The 21,904-nt window shown below is 36.8% G+C and overlaps 1 protein-coding gene across 2 annotated transcripts in view; it reads right to left on the bottom strand.

Annotated features, from left to right (window-relative positions):
- TPP2 (tripeptidyl peptidase 2) overlaps positions 1-21,904 on the bottom strand; it is a gene marked incomplete at its 5' end in the record, with an annotated part of 53,249 nt that overhangs the window by 17,186 nt on the left and 14,159 nt on the right. Inside the window, 16 exons of one of the 2 annotated variants that reach the window (XM_080612357.1) lie at positions 396-434; positions 2,303-2,381; positions 2,585-2,829; positions 4,734-4,871; positions 5,727-5,823; positions 7,595-7,695; positions 8,938-9,054; positions 10,805-10,959; positions 11,716-11,822; positions 12,786-12,862; positions 14,218-14,375; positions 15,931-16,099; positions 17,638-17,753; positions 17,909-18,057; positions 20,070-20,169; positions 21,742-21,869. In XM_080612357.1, the coding sequence (XP_080468483.1) occupies positions 396-434; positions 2,303-2,381; positions 2,585-2,829; positions 4,734-4,871; positions 5,727-5,823; positions 7,595-7,695; positions 8,938-9,054; positions 10,805-10,959; positions 11,716-11,822; positions 12,786-12,862; positions 14,218-14,375; positions 15,931-16,099; positions 17,638-17,753; positions 17,909-18,057; positions 20,070-20,169; positions 21,742-21,869 (1,975 nt within the window). The remainder of the gene's footprint in view (positions 1-395; positions 435-2,302; positions 2,382-2,584; positions 2,830-4,733; positions 4,872-5,726; positions 5,824-7,594; positions 7,696-8,937; positions 9,055-10,804; positions 10,960-11,715; positions 11,823-12,785; positions 12,863-14,217; positions 14,376-15,930; positions 16,100-17,637; positions 17,754-17,908; positions 18,058-20,069; positions 20,170-21,741; positions 21,870-21,904) is intronic. The other variant, XM_080612358.1, reaches the window with a different exon arrangement.

The following is a 21,904-nucleotide window of genomic DNA, read 5'->3' on the forward strand; positions in this document are numbered from 1 at the left end:
ATTCAATTCTGCAAAGCGTTAGGTTTCTATTCAGTTCTCAATTTGCAGACAGAATAGAACAGGCAAAAACACTTGCCACAGAAAATCTTGACACTACACACTGAAGATTCCCAAGTGTTTCATAAAAAGAAAAATTACAGACCACTAATCACCACATGCATTTTTACAGCACTTATTGCAGAAGAATCCAGAAGCTCACGTGCCTCTCAGCTTTGTGTTACAATAGTGTTTTGTCATTCTACCAGTAGACATACTTAAGGTGCTGAAGTAAGTAACTCAGGACTAAGGAAGTAGATGAGGGAGACAAATTAAAAAACCAATGCTGGTAGACAAATTCTGCAAGTCATATGCAAAAAGACTTAAGTATATCTTTTTCAAAAACTAACATTCAGTACCTTTTTAAATTTTCCTTGTCGCTTTGCTGCAGACTGCCCCTGGGAGTTAGAATAACATACTGTAAGAAAACATGCACACACCACACAGGATGGAGAAACCTTCTCTGTACAAATATGGTTATAGTTTCAACCTACAGATTTTTAAACTTTTAGAGAGTCATATCTATGATCAAACATGCTCTTAAGCATGCTCTTTCATGTTTTTTTAAATAAATAAACCAATGCATCATTGTTTATACAGTCCGTTATTCCTGTAAGACAAGCAAGTGTTGTTAACCACTTAGCTTAATTTAAGAATTACAGAAATTCAGCCTCAAAAGTGCAGAAATTGGCTGTTTAGTGGCATTGTTCTATTTCATATAAATATACAGAAAGTAGATACACTTTCCCCTCACATTGCATCCACTTACTGACTTAGAGACAACTTTGCTGCCTTGCCCTCCTTTTTTGTCTCCTAGTACAGACCGAGGTTCACTAAAGGCAGCATAAAGTATCTGATGCTATTTGGTACCATCCTTTTTTCCAGTGAAATATGACCTAACAGTAATACCTTGGACTATGACATGCTTCAGCTACAGTTTCTCTCTGTGTAAGCTCTTCAGTATTTTTATCACATGAAATGACAGGAAATACCTACCTATTTCCTACTTCTCCCATCCCAGAAATTATGGTATATAACCACTTAGTCTGGTTTTAAAATAAGACAGATGAGAATTGCAACCAATAGTTCAAAGAAGTGCAGAATTCAAGTTAGGGAAAATAAACTACACTACTGTAATGAATTTACCATGGGTTTCATAGAGTTTTACTTGCAACCTTGCACGAATCACAAAGAAATATAAATCCAAGTATTTTAGAGTTCTTAGTTACTGGGTTTTTCCTCATTGATACGTAAACTTCCTAACAGATATTATCTACAGTTACATGCAACCTGCCCCAGAAGTACTACATACAACCAAATCAGACTGAACTAAACTTTTCTACTTGAGATCTAAAGGTATGCGTTTATCTGCTCACAGAAACTTACTTTCTATGAAAACATACTCTAATTTTATACATGTTCTTCAGCCACATCTAGTGATATATGGACTATTTCTATATACTAACAATCACCAGGACTGATTCAAATTTATTCTCAGCTTTGCAATCTATTTTAAAATAGCTAAAGGAATCTTCTAAATACTTTAGCACCAGATACACACAAAAGGGATCTGGTTATTATAATCACTGTTGCACTACAGATTCATACAAGTTAGAAAGCGGTTTCTACAGGATGCTGCATTAATGAGCAAAACAACCCTACAACTTTTTTCAAGCATCACATACAGAGATCTTGCATCATTCTCATGGAACATACAGCCATATTAGTGGTTGACAACATCAGTGTGCAGCAGGTATCTGTTTATGCATTTAGGCTGGCAAAATTCCTACTACTTTTTAACAGTAACATGTAGGTGTTAAGAAAGCACACTTGTTTGCTGAAAATTGCATGCATGCAAGGAAGAGTAAAGCTGTTTACTAGAGAACCAACATGCACAAAATTGCATATGCACGTTTTTTTATTACAAAATTATACTAAACTAGACAGTTACATAAGATCACTTTTAAAGGCTCCACACCAGAAAAAAAAGCAGTTGTTTCTACAAATGGAAGGATTCAGAGGGAAAGAATTAGAATTCAAAATCTAGAAAATGCAATTAAATTTGAAATTATAAGACAAAAATAGAAGTAGACTCACTTAGAACTTACTCTGACCTTATGATGAAACAACTGCTTCCAAAATGTGTTACATTAATAAACCTAGTGCTCTAATGCACTAAAATCATGAAATAAGCACTTCCTGGCATGCAATTTACTCGCTTCGAAAATTTCAGAAAAAGAAGCTGTCATCCATTTCAAATACTCACAGCTTTCTTTCCAAGTTCTGTTTTAGACAGTGTAAGAGCTCCTGCAAGATAACATCCTGGTCCTGCTCCTTTAGGTATTCTATCCAAAGAAAACAGTTCAGTGTTAAAACCAGGTTCATTAATGTTCCATGAGGAGTACAATAAAGAACTCGAATAGTGAAAGAGCAACACAAGAGGAAATACCAAGCCTAAACAGGTAGACACAATCAAAGTATCATTTTAGTTAGGTGCAGAGGCAGCTGGTTAGATGTAGATGAGAAAAACAGGACTTCAGTAACTTACTTGTCATCAGGCAGAGATGTAACAAAGAATGGCTGACTGTGTTTTGGTGGTAATGTCAAACTGTTGGATTTCTTCTTCCCTAAGAGAGCAAGGCTATGGTTTTCATAAATATCTAAGCTCAAGGTACTAGACAACCTGTGAGAAACAATAAATGGTAGGTCTTTGATGCGATCCAGCTCACTGTTCTGTTCGTGACGAATTTGTAACCGAATAGTGTAATCTCCTTTTTCCAGTTTCACAGAATACTGAAAGAAAGAAGTTCTCATAAATGTCAAGATTAAATACCTCACCATTCACAAAGAAATCCAGAAATAAGACTGTCATATGTTCTTCTTGATCCATATAGCTGTAGTCATTTAAAATACGCTAGACTGCTTAGTTTTGGATGTCTCCTGAAAACAGAGTGTTTTCAAGACTTGACAGCAGCCAAAACACATTTTGGATTGACTGAAAAACCTCAAAAGTTTTCAGACTACAAAACAGGTTGACATAATTTGCTCTATTGTAACACTATTAAATGCTCAAATAATAATCAGAATTCTTGCTATTTCAGTTCAATACTTTTAGCAGATTTGCCTTGATACACTTTCAGTTTACTACATAACTTTGGGTGCTCTGTGGTTTAGATCAACAGAATATCTTCTACTATCTCCAACACTGTACTAGCTTTCACACTGAGGCACCTAGTAATGCTGTAAGATTTAAGGCTGCAGTCTGAAGAGCTGACAGACTCTTTGCCCTGAGCTTTTCATATATTGTTATGCAGATAACATCATCTCCATTTATATAAAACAAACAAACACCACCACCAAAAGCAAAACCCACAAACACTGCCCCCCCTAAACCCAGACTCAAATGCTTAGTTTTGAAAACATTCTTTCGCTTCCATCAACCCAAAAGGGCACCATGTGGATGCTTTGAGTAGTAGCATGCTAACCTTCTTTTCTGCTGCTGCTGTAATTAATACAAAAGGCAGTCTTAAGTAGAAAGGGACAATAATTCATAACTATCCTGCTTCTAGAATCTCACTCTCCTGGGTTACAAATTCAGCTGGCATTTCTTCCTGGATAGTTAATTTTGAATTGCTTTAGAGTTTTCCATGATGCACAACATCAGAGATGCACAGTGTGGTGGTCCATGAGGTGTAAGTAACAGATTACTTTGGTGATTTTTAGATTTTGTAACAGCTTAAAAAATGCAGGTTAAGGAACAGAAGTTTAAGTAATGCAATTTCTGAAACTGATTTACAAGATCTAAAAGACATGCTTTAAAGCTGGTCACCTGTACACTTCTAGAATGATGAATCTACCAAAATAAACATTACATCAATGAACTTCAACAGTGATTTTGGATTGGTAAAAAATAGTTTCAAATTAAAAAAAACAACAACAACAACAAAACAACAAAAAAACCCAAACCAAAACAAAAAAATAACAAAAAAAAAACCACACCAAAAAAACCTATAGAAAACGTTTCTCCCTTTTTTTTGTATTCCTTTTTTATCCTCCTCCCTGAATGATCCAGAAACATAGTCTGTTCTAGCAGAAAGATTGCCGCTGAAGGTACAGCATCTACAAGTCTTGTGCAAAAAACTCCCTTTGAAAGGCAGCAACAGGAATAAATCAAGCTATAGCTTTTGAAAGGCTGTTTGAAGACACCAACAGCACAGAAGACAGCCTTCATGGATACAGAAGCCTCTGATGTATCAACACACAAATCAGACTACGGAAAAAATAATGGATCCTTTCCACCTTAAATAGAAAAGTTCAAGATATGTTGATTTTTATACAAAGATGATAAAGAAAACAAGAACTTGAATTCACTCCTTGAGAAGCAGCAGTCAAAAATCACAAGATATCACAAATTAACAGCTTTTTGTGAAATAAAGCACACCATCACTCTTTCTCCTTCCTTGGAAGAGGAAAAAAATTATCATAATATTCTATTTCATGGAAAGAAACCTGTCATTACATTTTTTTTCCAGACAAATACATCACCACAGAACCTGTCTTCTTGTGAAGATACAAGAAAACTTTATCTATGCATCAGGAAATGTTAAGAGATAACAGCAGGCCTGGAAGGTGAAAAAGAATGAAGATTTTCACAACGTGCAGAAAACAGAAGGTAAAATAAATACATTTTTCTGTACCTGGTGTGGATAGGCATCTCCTGAACCCATCTGTCTTTTGTTCTGGTCAAAAATAATCCACAGTTGACTATCAAATTCAGATTCATACAACAATTCACAAAGAAGCGGACAGCTTGGAGTTACTTCTCCACTCTTAGGCTATTAAAAGAAAGATCAAAACATTTAATAAACAACTGAATAAAATAAGTACAATCCTTACACACATATTCAAAAGGATACCTGAACTAAAGCCCACTTCAAGCAAGAGCAGCTCCTAGAAAGAACCAAATCAGAATTTCCACTGCAGAGAGTCTACAGTATAAATCTATACCTTGTTTTTGACAGAAAGCTAGTTAAAGTTAACAACTGGCTTTAGAAAATATGCTATATTTATTACTGACTTTTTAAAAACACACAATCATCTATAACCCTGTCCTGGGTTCAGCAGTAGCAGTCATTTTTCTCCTTCTTAGTAGCTGGTGCAGTGCTGCGGTTTTGACTTTCAGCCTGGGAACAGCGCTGATAACACCGATGTTTTTAGTTGCTGCTAAGTAATGTTTACTCTAACCAAGGACTTTCTGAGTCTCATACTCTGCCAGGGAGGAGGGGAAGCTGGGAGGAAGCAGAGACAGGGCACCTGACCCAAACTAACCAAAGGGGTATTCCATACCACAGCACATCATGCCCAGTATATAAACTGGGGGCAGTTACCTGGAAGGGCTAGATCACTGCTCAGTCGGGCTGGGTATCGGTCAGAGGGTGGTGAGCGACTGTATTCTCTTCCCTTGTTATTTCCTTTATCATTATTATTATCAGTGGCAGCAGCAGTGGTTTGTGCTATACTGTAGTTACTGGACTGTTCTTATCTCAACCCGTGGGAGTTACATTATTTCGATTTTCCTCCCCATCCCTCCAGGAGCAGGGGGAGAAAGGGGTAAGGGGGAGGGAGTGAGTGAGCTGGCAGTTGTGTGGTTCTGAGTTACCAGCTGGGCTTAAACAATGACAAACCCTTACCTGATGGAAGTTATAGGTCAAAATCATCTCATACAGTTGTCGATTATTTGGTAAAATATCTCTGGAGCCCAAAGGTTTTATTTTTGCACTCACTGGTCTGCAGATAAACAGCAAAGAACAGATGGTACTCTTAAACATGTATCCTCTATTAAAATTTGTCTTACTTAAGCAGAAGGATATTCTGAAGTACAACTGAATTCAGCCCATACAATAACATCTCTTAAAAAATTATAACTGTCCAGGCAGTGTAAATTCATCAGTTAAAATGACTGTCCATACAAAAACAAGGTTTAGTAACCTTACAGACACTTCCAAAGAAAGAAGCCAATAGAACTAAAAGCAAGCAAATCTGATCTGAAAAATAATTGAAAAAAAAAAAAAAAAACCCAAAAAACCCAACAAAACCAAACCTAGCCAAAACAAAAAAAAAAAAAAAACAAACCCAAACCCCAGACTTCAGACTTCTTTATTCATAGAGTGAAAAATTAATGGCATAGTAATTAGAAGACAGAATAGAGGAGTGGAATGAGTGTGCCCTGGCATCATTTAACTTAGCATTTCATTCAGACAACCTTTAATATCATCTTCTATAAGATTCAGTCAGCTATTTTATTGCCAAGAGCACAGGCTAGTCATGCACTAAAATATCTCTGCTGGGTCATATCACAGAGTCAATCTAACCCAGGTTTCCCAGTCTGGCAGTCACCAGATAGACTGCTGACAGAAGACTTAAGAACCGACACGACCACACATGACATGTCTCCCTAATATTCACCCTGCCTTCAAAGCATTTGAAACTCAAGAGACTGAATGAGGAGCCATTCAGCACTTTCCCCCTCCCCCCTCTTTGTTATGACTCATTAGTTCATTCAAGAGACACTATTCATGCTTAATTTAAGCACTTAAATATTTATCCTTAGTTTATTTAACTGTAGTTTGTTTACTGTCAGATGAGTGCCTCAAATATTACCTGGAGGCAAGACCATTTCCATTTTACAAACCAAGAACGAGGCAAAGATATATTAGGGCACTGTTTTATTTCCTCACTTAAGGCATATCAAATTGTCAATTTCTGACTCTAATATTAAGTAGTTAGATAGCTACTTCACTTCCATTTACAAGTATCCAAAAGCCCCAGAGAGAGCCAAAGGTCTCCACAGAGAGGCCCAAATTATGGAAAAAGTCTACTACTGACTACTAAGTAATCTGTCTTAAAAGTACTAATGTCTTAATGTACTAATGTCTTAAAAGTACTGCTTAAACTGTACAGCATTTCTTCTTCCTCCTGAAGTGACCAACTTTAGTAATTGCTGCACTGGTTAGGAATTTTCCAAAGCTTTTCCTCCAAATCAGCATGTGTCAAACTGACAAGATAAACACAACTTTCCCCAAGAAATCCTGCACCAGATCCTACAAAAACACTTCCAATCAAGCACGAGAAAGAAGACAGTCTTCCCAGGTCAAAATTGGGCAGGATCTGAAGCAGCTGCTTAAAAAGCCCCACAAAACAACAAATAGTAGCACCAAATAACCCTACAATTTGTTTCTTCAGATATCAAAGTGCCGTTTACATCTAAGTGGTTCCTTCAGAAGTAATGGAATATTTTTGCCCCCTCTTCCCCTTCTAATTACATAAGGAAAATAATTTGCATGGAAAAAATTCACCATAATTCTCAAATTTTACTGAAATTAAAGGAACCAAAAAAGAGAAAAAGAGAATGCTGAGGAATTTTATTAATTGATGCTTCCAAACTTACTTAAAATTGGACAAGAACACTGTTGTTATCCTAAATTGCTAACTTGTTACTGTTTAAAGTACATACAATGAGTTTTCCCACTTTCCCAACACAGCTCCCCAGAAATTCTACCTGAGTGTTTGAACCCAGCTTTTCAGATTTATGCATGGAGCAATATCTTCATACTTCAACAGAGACTGAACATCAAATCGTACGATGCCTTCTGAAGCATGCTAAAGAAAGAGTATATAACAATTATGGTTCTGTGAACTTGTAACATCAGATGTGTACCATCAAAAATGCAATGCAAGCTGTATTTAACTATACGATAGGATATAATAGTGCACAAGTTTGAAAGCATCACAAGCTTACCTATATTTTACAACAGTAGATATATTGGGACTTGCAAAACTTTAGCAATTGGAGTGGAAGTCTTCTCTCTATTTTTTTTTTCCATGTTAGTAATTTATACTTAGTTTGTATTTGTACAGAACTGTCACACTTTGGGCAAGGCTAGGTTTTGTTTGTACATTTGTGATGATTTCCTTTGAATATTTAATAAGTATTATTCACCTAGAACCTTATAACAGATATTTTATGGTGCTTCTGCTTAGGATTATTATTACAGAATAGTTTAACTTTGTGAAAAAGAAACAGTATTACCATACACAGGCTAGTGATGGGCCAAATAATTCGAGAACTTTTTTCTACCAGTATCCTATGACAAACTGACCAGTATATCAGCACTACTACATTTATTTTATGAAAGTTATACGTGATCAAGAAGAAAGGGCAAAACTATTGTATTTTCTCGTTTTCAACTCTCCATTATTCAGTTGATGTAATCCTGCTGGGGTGGGGGAAGCTACTGTGCACATCACCACCACAAGCTCTATTTTGCTGCTCTAAAGGTTCAAGACCTAGTACCTTAACACAATGCACCCACTTTTTTTCCCCAGTTTATTCAGTTCTTAAAGCCTGAATACATCCAAATTCACCTGTGGACAGCTATAATTTGCTCCATTCCACAGTTGGAAAAAAAAAAAATTAAAAGAAAAGAGGGAGGAGCCAGTATAAATTAGCATGGTGCTGCTTTACAGAGGTACTGCCATTTCAGCTCCCAAAGAGAGCCCTCTTTAAGGCAAAGTCAAGCCAAGTCAGGTTGCATACAACAGCAAAGAATACAGGAAAAAGACAAAAGCACTGCAAACATTATAATACTAATGTCTTTAGCAACTTTTTCAATCCTTCAGTATCAAAGAGCCACAGGAATCACAATACTTCCCTTCCATTCTGTAGGACCAAACTCCTATTAACCTGTTTATAAGAAAAAACATGAAAATCTCATGTATAAAGATACTTTAAGTCTTTCTAGCTACAAACAAGAATGAAGCAAAGCTTCTTGCATTCTGAGATACTCTAGGACTTCAGAATAACTCAAATATTATATTTCCAAATAACTCTGGAAAACTTACCATGTTTAGCTGAGGAGTAGCACAAAGTACACCATGGAAAGAAACTGTGTAATTAATGCTAACATCACTAAGGCTTGCCCACCACCGAGCAACACAAAATTCAATGGTTTTTCCAGCCTGGGTAACAAAAGCACAAAGTTAGACTCAAGCTTCCATCTTTCACTTCTATTCACCCCATACTCCCTCATTCCAAGGCAAAATAATTGGAGTCTAGCTCAAAACCCACGCTGTTATGTCCAGTTTATGCCAATTGTATATGTTTGTACAGTACCAAATAAAACACATGTGCAGAAAATACAAAATAGCTCCAACAAAATACAATGCCTGATGTCCACATCAAAGCAAAGAGTATTGAGGTATTTTCTACAGAACCTTTAAATATTACATCTTCCTTTCCTATCCTTCAAACTAGGCAGTCAGGTTAGTTCACAGATGAGTTTAACCTGTGTGCCCCCAAAAATGGGTATCAGAAAAAGAGATCATAGTCTCTGCCTCAGTAAGATGACATGAAGATTGGGAGGGTTTTTTTGTTGTGGTCTGGTGGTTGGTTTTTTTTTGTTACCATTGTTTGGTTTTGTCTTTTTAACCAACACCATAGAATTCACAGTGTCAGTGGGACAAACAGCTTAGGTCCTCCACCTGACATTTTCACAAGAGGGTAAGTGAGTGAATAGCACTTTTAGACTTCAGAGCTGTGCATTTAAATTAAGGCGGGGAACAAACTCAAGAAGTAGATTCTGTTACTCACACTCCTGAACTGCAAGCTCAGTCCCTGGTTCTGTTTTGGACTCTTGAGCTAGCATTGAGCTAAGCCTGCTGTATCTAAGCAGTATGAATGCAAGCCAGTCAGTTATCACCTGGCTTCAACATCAAGATGCCCCAGATTACCACATGCAGCAGTAATGGCTAGATATGCTGAACTAGAGCTGTCACCGAAAGTTGGAGGAGAATAAAACCGCTTAATACCAATACAGCATTAAGAAGCAGGCACTTCCTTATTTCAGTGCTGGGTGCTAGCTGGAATTTCCACAAATCAAGCACACCCCATGCCAATTTTGTTGTTACATTTATACACAAAAATTACAAGGTAGTACACTCCCAGTTACAATGACTGGTTAGCGATTTGCACATAATATCTGCTGTGTCATTCTTTTCCATTACTATGCTTGCATGAAGGAAGTGTCTTCACCTGGACAAGGGTCTTCTAGATCCACGGGTGCATTTTTTAGCATTATAATGAAGGCAGTTTACTTCAGGACACCTTAAAAGTAAGTTTTGTTGCCAGGTTGGCTGGCTAGATTTCTACTTTGCCAGGTTGTCAAATAACTCATCCTACATACAATGGACCCTAGGTGATTTGGTTATGGTCTAGAGAGTAAGGACTAAGGCTAACATGTTATAGAGAACAGGGACTTCAAGCTACACAGCATCAGTTTTCAAGTAGCACAGCAACTCATGCTAACATAAAGGCTAACTTCTTAAATCAAGATATCCCTATAGATGACTTTCACAAACAAACAAAACACAGGAAAATTCAGTAAAACTTAAGATAATCTGCAACACAGCTATCCAACAAGTCATAGCCCCTATTTGGAAGGGAAACAAACTGGTCAGTATACACAAGTACCAACAAAGTGAAGAGAGCAACACATTATAAGGGCATTCTCAAATAATTAAAACACACTAGCAAGCTATTAGGGATATTTTCAAAACTGAAAACCAGATGCATTCACTACTAGAACAGACGTATGATTTCTTGGGTTTGGGTTTTTTCTTGGGGAAAAAAATAAAAAAACCAGACTGAGTTATGTTATACTGCACTGAAATATTACTTTTCTCTTCCCCCATGCTGCCCTAAGGTACTTACTAAGACAGGAAAAGCTTCAGTCACTGATCCTTTTTCTGGTAAGGATGTAAATTTGTAGAACTCATGACTTCTATATGCTTTTTGTTTCACTAGCTGAACAGCATGAAGCACAAACTTGGCAGTCACATCAGCTGAACACGAGCATACTGTCACTTCTAGATTAAAGAAAAAAAACCTGAGTCTAAAGAGCAAGAATCTTAGAAGGAAAGGAGAGATTCACCAGAAAAACACTAGTTATACAGTATCCACAGTGGCTCCATATGTGAATAATTCTTATATATCAGTTATTTGCAAAGACTCTTTCAGATTAAGGAAAACTAGCTAAATTCAGAGAACAGTTTAAGTGAACCATGACTGAACTAACCAGTGAAAATTAATCAGACAGTACAGAAATATAATCTGTACAGGACAGACTGCTGCTGAGTTCCAAATTAAGAGTCTTATCATTAACCTCAAGCTAAATGAAAGATTCTTGAAAAGATTATTATTTAGTAATCTCACACAGGAAGACAATACAATAAACCCTTTTTCCCTTCTTGCTGAATTATGAGCTACTTGCCCATTATGAAAACCACATTTAAGAAATCTTTCAACACTACAACCATACACCTTAAGAACTAGGCAAATCTCAGACAATGATACTTCTCCATAAACATAGGGTATTCCTCCATCATTTCAGATTGTATTTGCTGTTTTCTACAAGACTGAGAATCAGGACTCTACTATACAAAAACCATGAAATAACTCAAAATCACTCCTCTAAGAGCTTAAAAGCGAATAAATATTTTACATATTCACGGATCAAATCCTTCAGTTCTTATTCAGGCAGAACTCAAAATGATTTCCAGACAACTCTGTCAAGTCTGACAGACGCTTTTTTTTTATTTAATTAATGTGGTTATTTTTCTTACCAGCCCACGTAGCTCCCTGCGGAACATCAATGAAGTGCCTTTGGATCTGACCAGGTTTAAAATGAACATCTGTATATGTCAGGTCATAGCTTGATGATTCATCTACTCTGTATGTCAAAAAGAAAACAAACAGTAACCAAACAATAAGTTTTTTTAAAAAGCATTTTTAAATGCAAAAATACTCTAAAAAAATGTGTACAATGAGGAGATTTGGCCCTCAGCACCAATTATTTTAGTCTGTACTGGTACAGAATCTGACAGCACAATGTGTCTAAAGGATTTAAAACATCAGCTCCATCACATTATGTGGACACCCCCCCTTCCTCCCTTTAAGTTTCTGTGCTTAAACATTAAGTATCAAAGGATCTTAGTTTTCAGTGGATCTGCTTTTCCCAGCTGAGTGACTTTCCACTTAAGTGAGATAAGGTATATAATAAGCTGTATTTCTATGAGTGAATTATAGAAAAATTTGAGGATTTTTTCCTCAATCTCTCAATTGTCCATTGAAGAGATTTAATAAAATATTCTCCTTATTGACATCACTGAATTCATATGTTCAAACCAATGATAGGCATCATACTAACTCTTTAAATTCGCTGCATTAAAGTCATTATGGAAGTTTATCCCAATGTTCACAAGCCAAATAATGCCCCTGCCTTTATGTACTCTAGTCCACCAGTCAGAAATGAAAAAACAAAGAAAATTAAGCCAACAGCAACAACCAACCAAACAAAAAAGCCCAGAACACCAAATTCCAGTTGACCTGTACATACGAGTATCTTGATGCTTTGGTCAATGGGCCAGAAGTCATACACATTCTGATGAACCAGGAAGCTGCTGCTACTGTGGCTAAGCCCTGCCTCCTGGCTGCCAGGAACCACAACTGCAAAAAACCCACTGCTGCGTAAGTCTGCCCAGAGAATCTTTTTAAAACTCTGCTACCTTATCAATGTTAGTACTAAGTTCAAGAACTCCTAGAGAAAGAAGGTGGCAAAATAAACGACAAGTCAAGTGGGCACAGAAAACTAAACAAAACTTTAAAAATGCAGATAAAGCCTGGGTTTACTTACCTTGTTGGTATAACAACAGTTATTGGAACTCTGAAGAGAGGGCCTGCACTAGGCATTGCTGTATCATATCCACACACCTAACAAAATAAAATACAATGACTTAAAATCCTTGGTTGAAATGAAATTATAGAAGATAACATTAAACTCAGAACTAGTTGCAGAGTATTTCGAATCTTTGTTGTTATCACTGAGAAAGATCCTCATTGACCACTGCCACCCTAGAAACAGTAAAACAGCATCACTTACCAAGAAAAAAAAATAAACTGGTTTTCATACTTACACTCACTTCAGTCTTTCCCCAGAAGTTTCAAGCTTTCAATCTACATTTGATAGCCCCTATATCGAAAGTTCAATCTAGTTCCAAATTGGAGTTTGTCCCAAACACCCTTATTTTATTTCAGCTATTTTGTTGCTGCATTAAAAATATTTTAATGCTTGTCTTCCAGGATTATGCTTGAGAAAATACACTTTGATTTACCATGCCTTTCATGGCCAAGCTTTAAATACTATCTCTGAAAATCCGTTCCATTGTCATTTGACTAAAATGTTCTCAGTGATACCCTAAGAGACTTGCAACTTTAAGCATCTTAAAGAAGTCACTTTTAAAAAGCAAGCTGATGATAACTTCATTATGAAAAACTACAAAGCAATGGAAACATTTCAATGTTAATATAAGGTTTGGGATGAGGATGGAAGGGGTTGAAAAATAGTTTTTGTTGATGGGTTTCTTTTGCAGGAGTGACATGGGATGTTTGGGAGCAAAAATGAGAAACTTAATGGCTTTTGTATTAAATTTCTCTAAATTTGAATGTAGATGCTTCAAGTCAGTGAAATGCTTTTGCTGTATGCAACCATTACCACACATTTCTGTCCTTCACTTTCCAAAATGGGATGGGGTAGAGATAAGGAAACAAGAAAATATGCCGCATCACCGTATCCAAGCAACTCCTTTAGGTAAAACAAAATCTTGGGTCCATATAAGACTGCATGGCAACACCACAAAAGCTAGTCCAGTCCTTAAGCCATCACAGAAAGAGAAAAGTATTTAAGATCTCAAACACATAAACCCACTGATATCTATCTTCAATAATAATATAGGACTGAGCCAGATGGTCAAAGGTGAAAATACAGCCAGAGGAAAAAGATCTTAAATGAATATTTATTTGGTTTATATTTTCTATATGCTTTTATTCTTAAAAAACAGATTCTCAGAGTCTCATTGGCACGTGCTACTACACACAACACTCTATAGCATAACTATTGCTGAGCCCTGGCTTGAACCTGTATAGTGGAATAGAGTGTGGCATTATTTTCTGGTCTGTATAGCACACAGCTTTTATTTCCTTAAAAATTACTTCTACGAAAAGTTGATAGAGACCACATGAAAAGGAAAGGGCACATAATCTTGCTTAGAACACCAATACTTCAATACCTCTGTATAATGCAGTCCTTCTCTCAGGCCACGTGGATCCACACGAATATTTATGTGTCGACACTGGTTCATAAGCTCTAAATGACTAGGACACTGGACCCATGATGCATTTGAAGTTAAAGCTAAATGAAGCTGAAGAGATATTCTTTCAGTGTTTTCTGCCGAGACACAAAATTTAAAAGACAGTTTAGTAATACAAATGCACGCTCGTTTTCTACTATAACATAGTATTTGCCATTAAATTGTTCTCTATTATTTCTCTTGAGAAAAAAATAGAATAACAGCAGTGTACAGTAAAACAAAGGATGTACCAACTTTGAAATCCCACTGCGTACCTCCCCCCACCCCGAAACAATAAAACCTGACAAAAATCAAAGGTAGGCTAGTAAGCAATGCTTCGGTTACCCCCAACATAGTCTGGAAGCAGGTATAAACTCATGTGTAGACCAAAAGTCTCATCTAATGCAGAGATATACAATGAAAAACAACTGAACTGACTCAAAAGGTTATGCTAATTAGCAAATTACATTGTAGAGCAACCTAAGCAAGAAGTAAAGTCTGTTTAAAATTACTACGATAATCTAGTCGGACTCTGCAAAATGTCAATTTAGCTGATTTTGCAAATGAGCTTTCATGTCAGAAAAGCTATGGGTTAAAGCACAGCTTCCAGAAAGACATCCAACCCTAGCTGTAATGTTTCAGTGATTAAAAAACAGCTTTCTCCTGCTTTAAAGGTTAACGACACTTTAAGGTTAATGATTTTTTCCCCCCACATTTTCTAGTCCTAATTAACCTTAGATTAATTTTAAGACATTTCATTACATCTTTGTTAAAGAGCACTCTATTATCAGATCTAATTCCCTCACTGGTAAATGAGAAGCAATAAAAGCTCAGAGAACGTTGACAGACTGAGCAGATCAGCCTCCCTTAAACTCTTACTACAGTTTCTCTAACAGTCTTGTTGAAAACACCAGACAGAAGTAGCAATTGGATAGGTACTAGGGAAACATCAAGCTACAAGCCAGTCATCCGTTACAAATGTCTATGCTTTCCAATTGTTTGCTTCCAGCAGAAGGACATACTGAACAATTACTTTATTTCTCCATGTCATAGAGTAAAATTAAGAACACCGATTGCAATGTAACCTAAGTTCCTCTGAGTCAGTAACCTGTCCTGATTCATACCCTTTCTTCCTCCAAATAAACTCACCCCTTTGTCACATGCCAATCTTGTTGGCATCACTGGTTTTAAGAAAGGAATTAATCTCAGTAACAAGATCTCACATGCATCAATTTCTGAATACAATGTAATTCAGTCTCTCAGTGAGCTTTAATTTGCATTTAATAAAGCAGGGCAAAATGGTTTACGGATAAACCATGTCAAACCTTACATTTGCACAATTTAGTTTTACCCTGTTAGTAAGTTCTTCAGAACAAAGAGAGATCCCTCTTTCCAGCAAAAAGAAGCATGAAGCAGCAAAACACGGAGGTGCTACAGCTATAAGTCTGAGGTTAGAATGGAAGCTTGTTTAGCTGCACGCCATCATGTACTACGAAATTTAGAGCTGCACTTACTGCTTTTACAGTACAGACTGCCTCATTATCACAGCTTTTTGTTTAAACATCATGCTACACATAGGTCATTTTCTGAGTTCCAATTTGTATTTAATAAAGTAAAGCACCACCCACCCCACAAGCAAAAGTTCTTTCCTACCCGTATTTTCAGGAAAGACAGGTTCTATGCCAACACCGTGATCAGAAGGTGCAGCTATCTGGGCAGGATCTCTGAGGTAGATTCCACGGTTGCTGCCGACAGTAACTGTAAAGCCTATGTTACTTGTGAATGATGAATTCTGAATGAGGTAGTCATAGGCTTTATCAACCTGTTAGAAAGAACACATTCTAAATCAACAAACTTCAACTTAATCATAATTTATGACATTTTCAGCAACGGAAACAACAAACAGTAAAGTAATTGACATGCTACTTGAGTGACACTGATTGTGCTTTACATGATACTTAGTATAGAAAATGAGGCAACATTTTCAGTTTGCAACAGCCATACAGAGCTCAAAGCCAGAAACATTTAAAAAACAAAACAACACAACACAAAACAAATCCCCTTTGCTATAAATCCATCAAAAGATGCATAACAGTTTTCAGAGATGACTTCAAAGGCCCAGACCTACTATACTAATTTAGGTGCCTTTCTCCTATGTGGAACAACACTTACGCATTTAAACCTTCTATACAATACAAGAAGTTGAGCAGTTCAAAAGAGAGAAGCAATATAGGATGCCCATGTAATCTTTATATATTGATATATGATAATCATGTCATGAAATCCAACTCTGGATTTCAGTAAATGAGCTGTCAGATAAACTGAGATGACAAGCCCACCTTTTTGTTTAAAAAAAGACACCTTTCTATCTCACTTTCTATTCTACTGAGTCCAAAAGCTTACATTCTCTTCTACTTCATGGTGAGCTACCCTCGCCAGTGGAGATAAGGGCACTCTCCTTTGAGACAAGTATACAGCCTCAGTTTCCCAGATCAGTTTCAACACATGCTTTAATCACAGACTACTAAATTGTAAGATATGACTGGTGCATTTAATTTTTCTGTGGCTTTCTGTATCAAACTCAGTGTTACAGATGTGTTTAGCAGCTGTTACCTACTAGGTTGTACCATCTCCAGAATGTGAGTTTAGAGCTAAGCATTTAATATCTACCATCTTTAAGCATGAGAGAAAAAACTCAGTACCTCTATTTGACCAATAGCTCTTTAAGAACCTAGGCTGATGCACAGGTAGACTGTCTTTCACTATGAAGGAGATAGGAAATGACTATCATCATACAAAGTATCACATCACGAATTTCCAAGCTCCTTGTTCACAAGATACAGCGAACACCCAGAGTTTTCAGTGGAGTTCTGGAGCAAAGTCATCAAACAACTGCAGTTGTACTGCTTTGTGAACCAGCGTGGGTATCTTCATTTTCACTGCCCAGAACTTACAGTTGCAGCTTTTATCTGCACAGAATATGATCAGCTCTCTCTGACAATAGCATAAGAACATTTTTAGACATCAGGACAGAATTTAGGCATCCAAATCCACATGTAGGCGATAAAAACCCACATCCCACTTTTATGCCCACGTACCTTTTTGATCAGTCTAAGAATGTGTCTAGTTAACACATTTATTCTACAGCAACTTCATGCTGAAACTGAAAGAACAATCTCATTCCTCCTCCCCTCCCACTACATTCCCTTCTTCTCCCTCCATCAGATTTGAAAATCAACTGACATGGAAGCAAACTGAGTGTGCTCATCTAGAAAGCTGCTTTTACTTTTTTTTTTTTTGAGAGTCAGGTTTCCACTGGCAGTTATTTATATTATGTTGGTGTTTTTGCTATTAAAGTACCTGAATAATACCATGTCCTTGTGCAAATACTTCTATGTTTTCAGCTTTCACTGCAGTATTTTCTAAAGCTCTTCTGACAGAATGAACAGTGTAATGAATATCATTAGCTTTGAGTCCTGAAATTAAAAATAAGAGTATTATTGGATACAACAAAAAAATTAGAAAGTTACAGGGTTTGGGGGTTTTTGGTTTTTTTTGTTTTTAATAAGAGAAAAGAAAAATCTAATCTCTTTTAGACTATGCATCTACATTTAACATTGTAACATATTACCTGACAATACTAATGCAATGCCTCCACATGCATTGGGGGAAGACATGGATGTACCATTCATGAGTTGTGTTCCTCGCAAAGTCCAGTTCGGAACAGAAGCAATAGCACCTCCTGGGGCACTGATGCTTACTCCCAGGGCTCCATCAGTGCTAGTGGTAAAACAAAAGGGTTGAAAAACAAACTTCTTTTCTGCACACTTTATCTAAAAGTTTTCAGTGCACTTAATATTTTAGCTTTAAGGAATGTTCACAAGCATATTACTTCACTAAATCCATTAACCCATTAAACCCAAGAAAAAGTATGCCACTAAGTAGCAATCTGAAAATATCACATTAATCATCAGCTATGCCTGTTTTATAGTGAAAGTTTTCTAAATTTACACTCCTTCAATACTCTTCTCACCACACTTCAGTTTAGTCAGCAGAGTAACTTCTGGGATTTGAATTGGAAAATGCACACAAACAAACCTAACAAACACTTCAATAAATAAATCAGTATTTAATATAGCCTATTTAACAGTTACTGCCTTTACAGAAAAATAGTAAAAGGGAGAAGATGACTAGAAAAGATAAAATAATGCAGATCTCTAATTTCACATGTTGCCACTTTACTACCAGATCAAATTCTGAATACAGAGCCTGGGACAAAGAGAGCAAGGGAAGAAGACAAAAATAAAACAGAATGTCAGGTGGATCAGGATCAGCTGGGCCTAAGACACCTTTCTTTCTTGCCCAAACATATTTAAGAACAGAGTGAGTACCTATGACACAGTTAAAAGCAGCTTTCAACGGTCTGAGCCAGATATACTCAATTTTCTTCTTGAATAAGAACAGCACTGTGCCTGAGCTATTAAGTTCTTTGGAGAGGCAAGGTATCTATGTCCCACACTAACACTTTCATCCATCTAAAATCTGCCTCAAATCAGAGTACCCTCAGGATGATACTGTAATGTGACCTTTGGACATATTTTATTACAGCCCTATATAAATGGCAGGCTCTGTATCACGACACTTCTGGTCAAGCAGTGCACAGTGCATCTGCCTGAAAGCCTTTCCTGCTTACTCAGACAGACTCCTCCCTTAGCCCACGCCTGCTCTAGAAAAGGTTTAGGAACTCTGTGTTATACCCTACACAAGGGGAATCCTTCTTTAGCCAGACATATGCTCAGTCTGACTATTCCACAATGCAAAGTGACAAAGCACACAAAATGTAGTTTTTTGTGTATGTATGTATACTGATATTAATTACAAATCTTTCTCCCTTTTTCAGCTGAAGGCAGAGACCACATTTCTCTTTGCCCTACATGAAACATGACAATTCTACATAATAAGGTTCTTGAAACAATATACTTGCCTGTAAATATACAAACACCATGACAGCTAACTTTGAAGATTGCTATGTAACCAGCAAATAAACCAAAGACCAGCCTTAAGTTATGCTTTTTTATTTTTTCTTTCACCCACTACTACTGTAGGCTGACTACAAATATACTACATTGTAATTTTGCCACATGCAAGAACAATTCTTTTTTTTGCCTTTTTTGGCTACCATGTTACTACCAAATGCTTCTGAGACATGAAATAAAAGCTGAAGTTTTTCATTGCCCCATAATTTTCTTTCACAGGTCTTTGAGAAAATGTTCTCTAATGTGAAGCATAAGAGCATTTTTTTCTGCCTGCTCACAACCCTACTGGACTCAAGCAAAATCCTTAAGTTGTGCCATCACAGCAATGTCACTGAAGCCAGAAATAATGCCATTGCAATAACAGTATTTCTTTTAATCTCCAACACTAAGCAAACAGTTAACTTCACCACACTAACTTAATGAAATAAATGCTATGTAAAAAATCCTCTAAAAAAAAAAAGAAAAAAAAATTTCAGATCAGATTTCCAAACAACTTTTATGATCTCTGAGTATGTCTGCGCTCAAATACACTTTCCTGACACACTTTCTCCTGTGCTGAGGCAGCGCAGTGGTCTTCCCCCTTCTCCAGGAGTTCTGGAGCCCAACGTACAAAGGCCTTCCAAGAACAGCAGACTACCTATGCTATCCCCATGGGAAAGAAATACCCTTATGCTGGTATTAATGACCACCTTTTGGATTTTGAATTAAATAATCTGAACCCCAAAGCAATGAATTTGTTCTTTCAGTACAACATACCTAGGCCCCCTGGATGACCAAGTATATTGATTTGCTGGCAGTTTTTCTCTTAAAGAGTATTCAGCAACCATCATGTCAGGTGAAACGTAGGCACCAACACCTGCAAAAAACATTCAAGTATTTTACATGTACAATGAGTTTTTATTAACAGAAAAAAATAAAATATTTCTGTGGTTTAAATTCATTATAAGAATTTTTTGCTTGATATGTAATAATGGAAACATACATTTTCCATATCATTACACCCAGATATTTTTACAAAGCAAGCATAAAGCAGCATGCTATGGACTAAAAATGTTCTATAATATTGAAATATTATGTAAACTTAAAAGTTTCATTTTTATTCAACTGAATAGAACATATTCACCTTTTATATTTCTTTCACAACACATTACTTCTATATGTCTCCACTCTCTCCCACACGCCTTTGGCTGTGTTTACACTCTTACAAAGTACACCAAACATAGCTCAAAGCAATCTGTGTGAATTGGTTCATGTTCACATGGCTCATAGCTACGCCACCTGGAGCAGATGGCCACATCCACACAGCTCAAACACAGCAATGAGATACTCATCACTTACTTTCCTATGTATCTCAGTTCGAAGTGCCCCGAGCACGTAAATGACTGTCAAAGGCTGCTAAAGTTGTATTTTTAAAACACAATGTCATTGCACCAGTGCCACATACCTACAGTGTACACTCCATTTTCTCTATGGCACAAGCACTATGAGGATAGTAGAAAATTACCATACCAAGCTGACAAACAAATTTGGCAAGATCTGCATCCATGCTGCCTGTGCAAACTAAGCCAATCTGTCAACTAGATTTTGCTTTACCCTCAAAAAGACAAAAAATCCCCAGCCTATCTCGTTCACTCCAGATGGAAGAAAAAGAGCATGCAGAGTGAATGATCAATCAGTCCCTGGGGTGATACAAATACACTGAACTGACAGAGTAGATGCGCTGTAAGAGCAAAGCCAATGCAAACCTGACAAGAACTTGTAAGTTCCAGTTCCAACCCCTATTAGTGAAATAATTGCAGATTAACTTCAGAAAGTAATCAGCGTTCTACTAGCTGTCCTGAAATACTGACTCTCCAACTTTCAAATCTATATGTTAGTCTTCTTGCATGAGAATTCTGAGATTTAACAATTAGCTTGTGTAACTCAGTAATGCAGCATCAGATTTATATAAAAATGAAGACTAGGGAAGTTATCCCTAAATGCTAGACATCTTGCTAAGTTTTATATCTCAATCTTTCACTGAAATATCAAAACCATACACTTAGACATTCAGAAAAACAAATTCTTATGGCAGTAACAGAACTGCACAAAAGTGGCACTACAGCTGAAAGAATTCTTTCTTTAGAAGGACTTGTCTAGGTCATCATATGAAATCATTTTGCATCCAAGTTAAATACTTTGTTTCACTACAAATAGAAATTAGAGTATCTGATGAAGACAAAAGACCTAAATTGTGGTTCTGACAATTCAAAATGCGTTACAAGGCCTTCCAAAACATTAATTAGAACCCAACTTGCTTATATTTTTACAAGTCAGATTTACCAGCAGGTCACAGTCTGAGTGGTGTTCTCAGATGGTTACAGTTAAGACAGAAGCTGAATACTGCCAACACTTCCCCCACCTCCCCCCTTCAAGAAAAATGATTTACCTATTACACTAGATGTAGTTCCACCAGGACATCCTACTGTAGAAAGGCAAGGGCCATTATTTCCTGCACTTGAAACATAGATTACATTGTGTTTCCACACTGCTTCATTAATAACTTCACAAATTCTCCTGACGTATGAGAAAAAAAAAAAAAAGTAATTTAA

Source organism: Psittacula echo (assembly GCF_963264785.1).
Source record: "Psittacula echo genome assembly, chromosome: 3".
NCBI lineage: Eukaryota > Metazoa > Chordata > Aves > Psittaciformes > Psittacidae > Psittacula > Psittacula echo.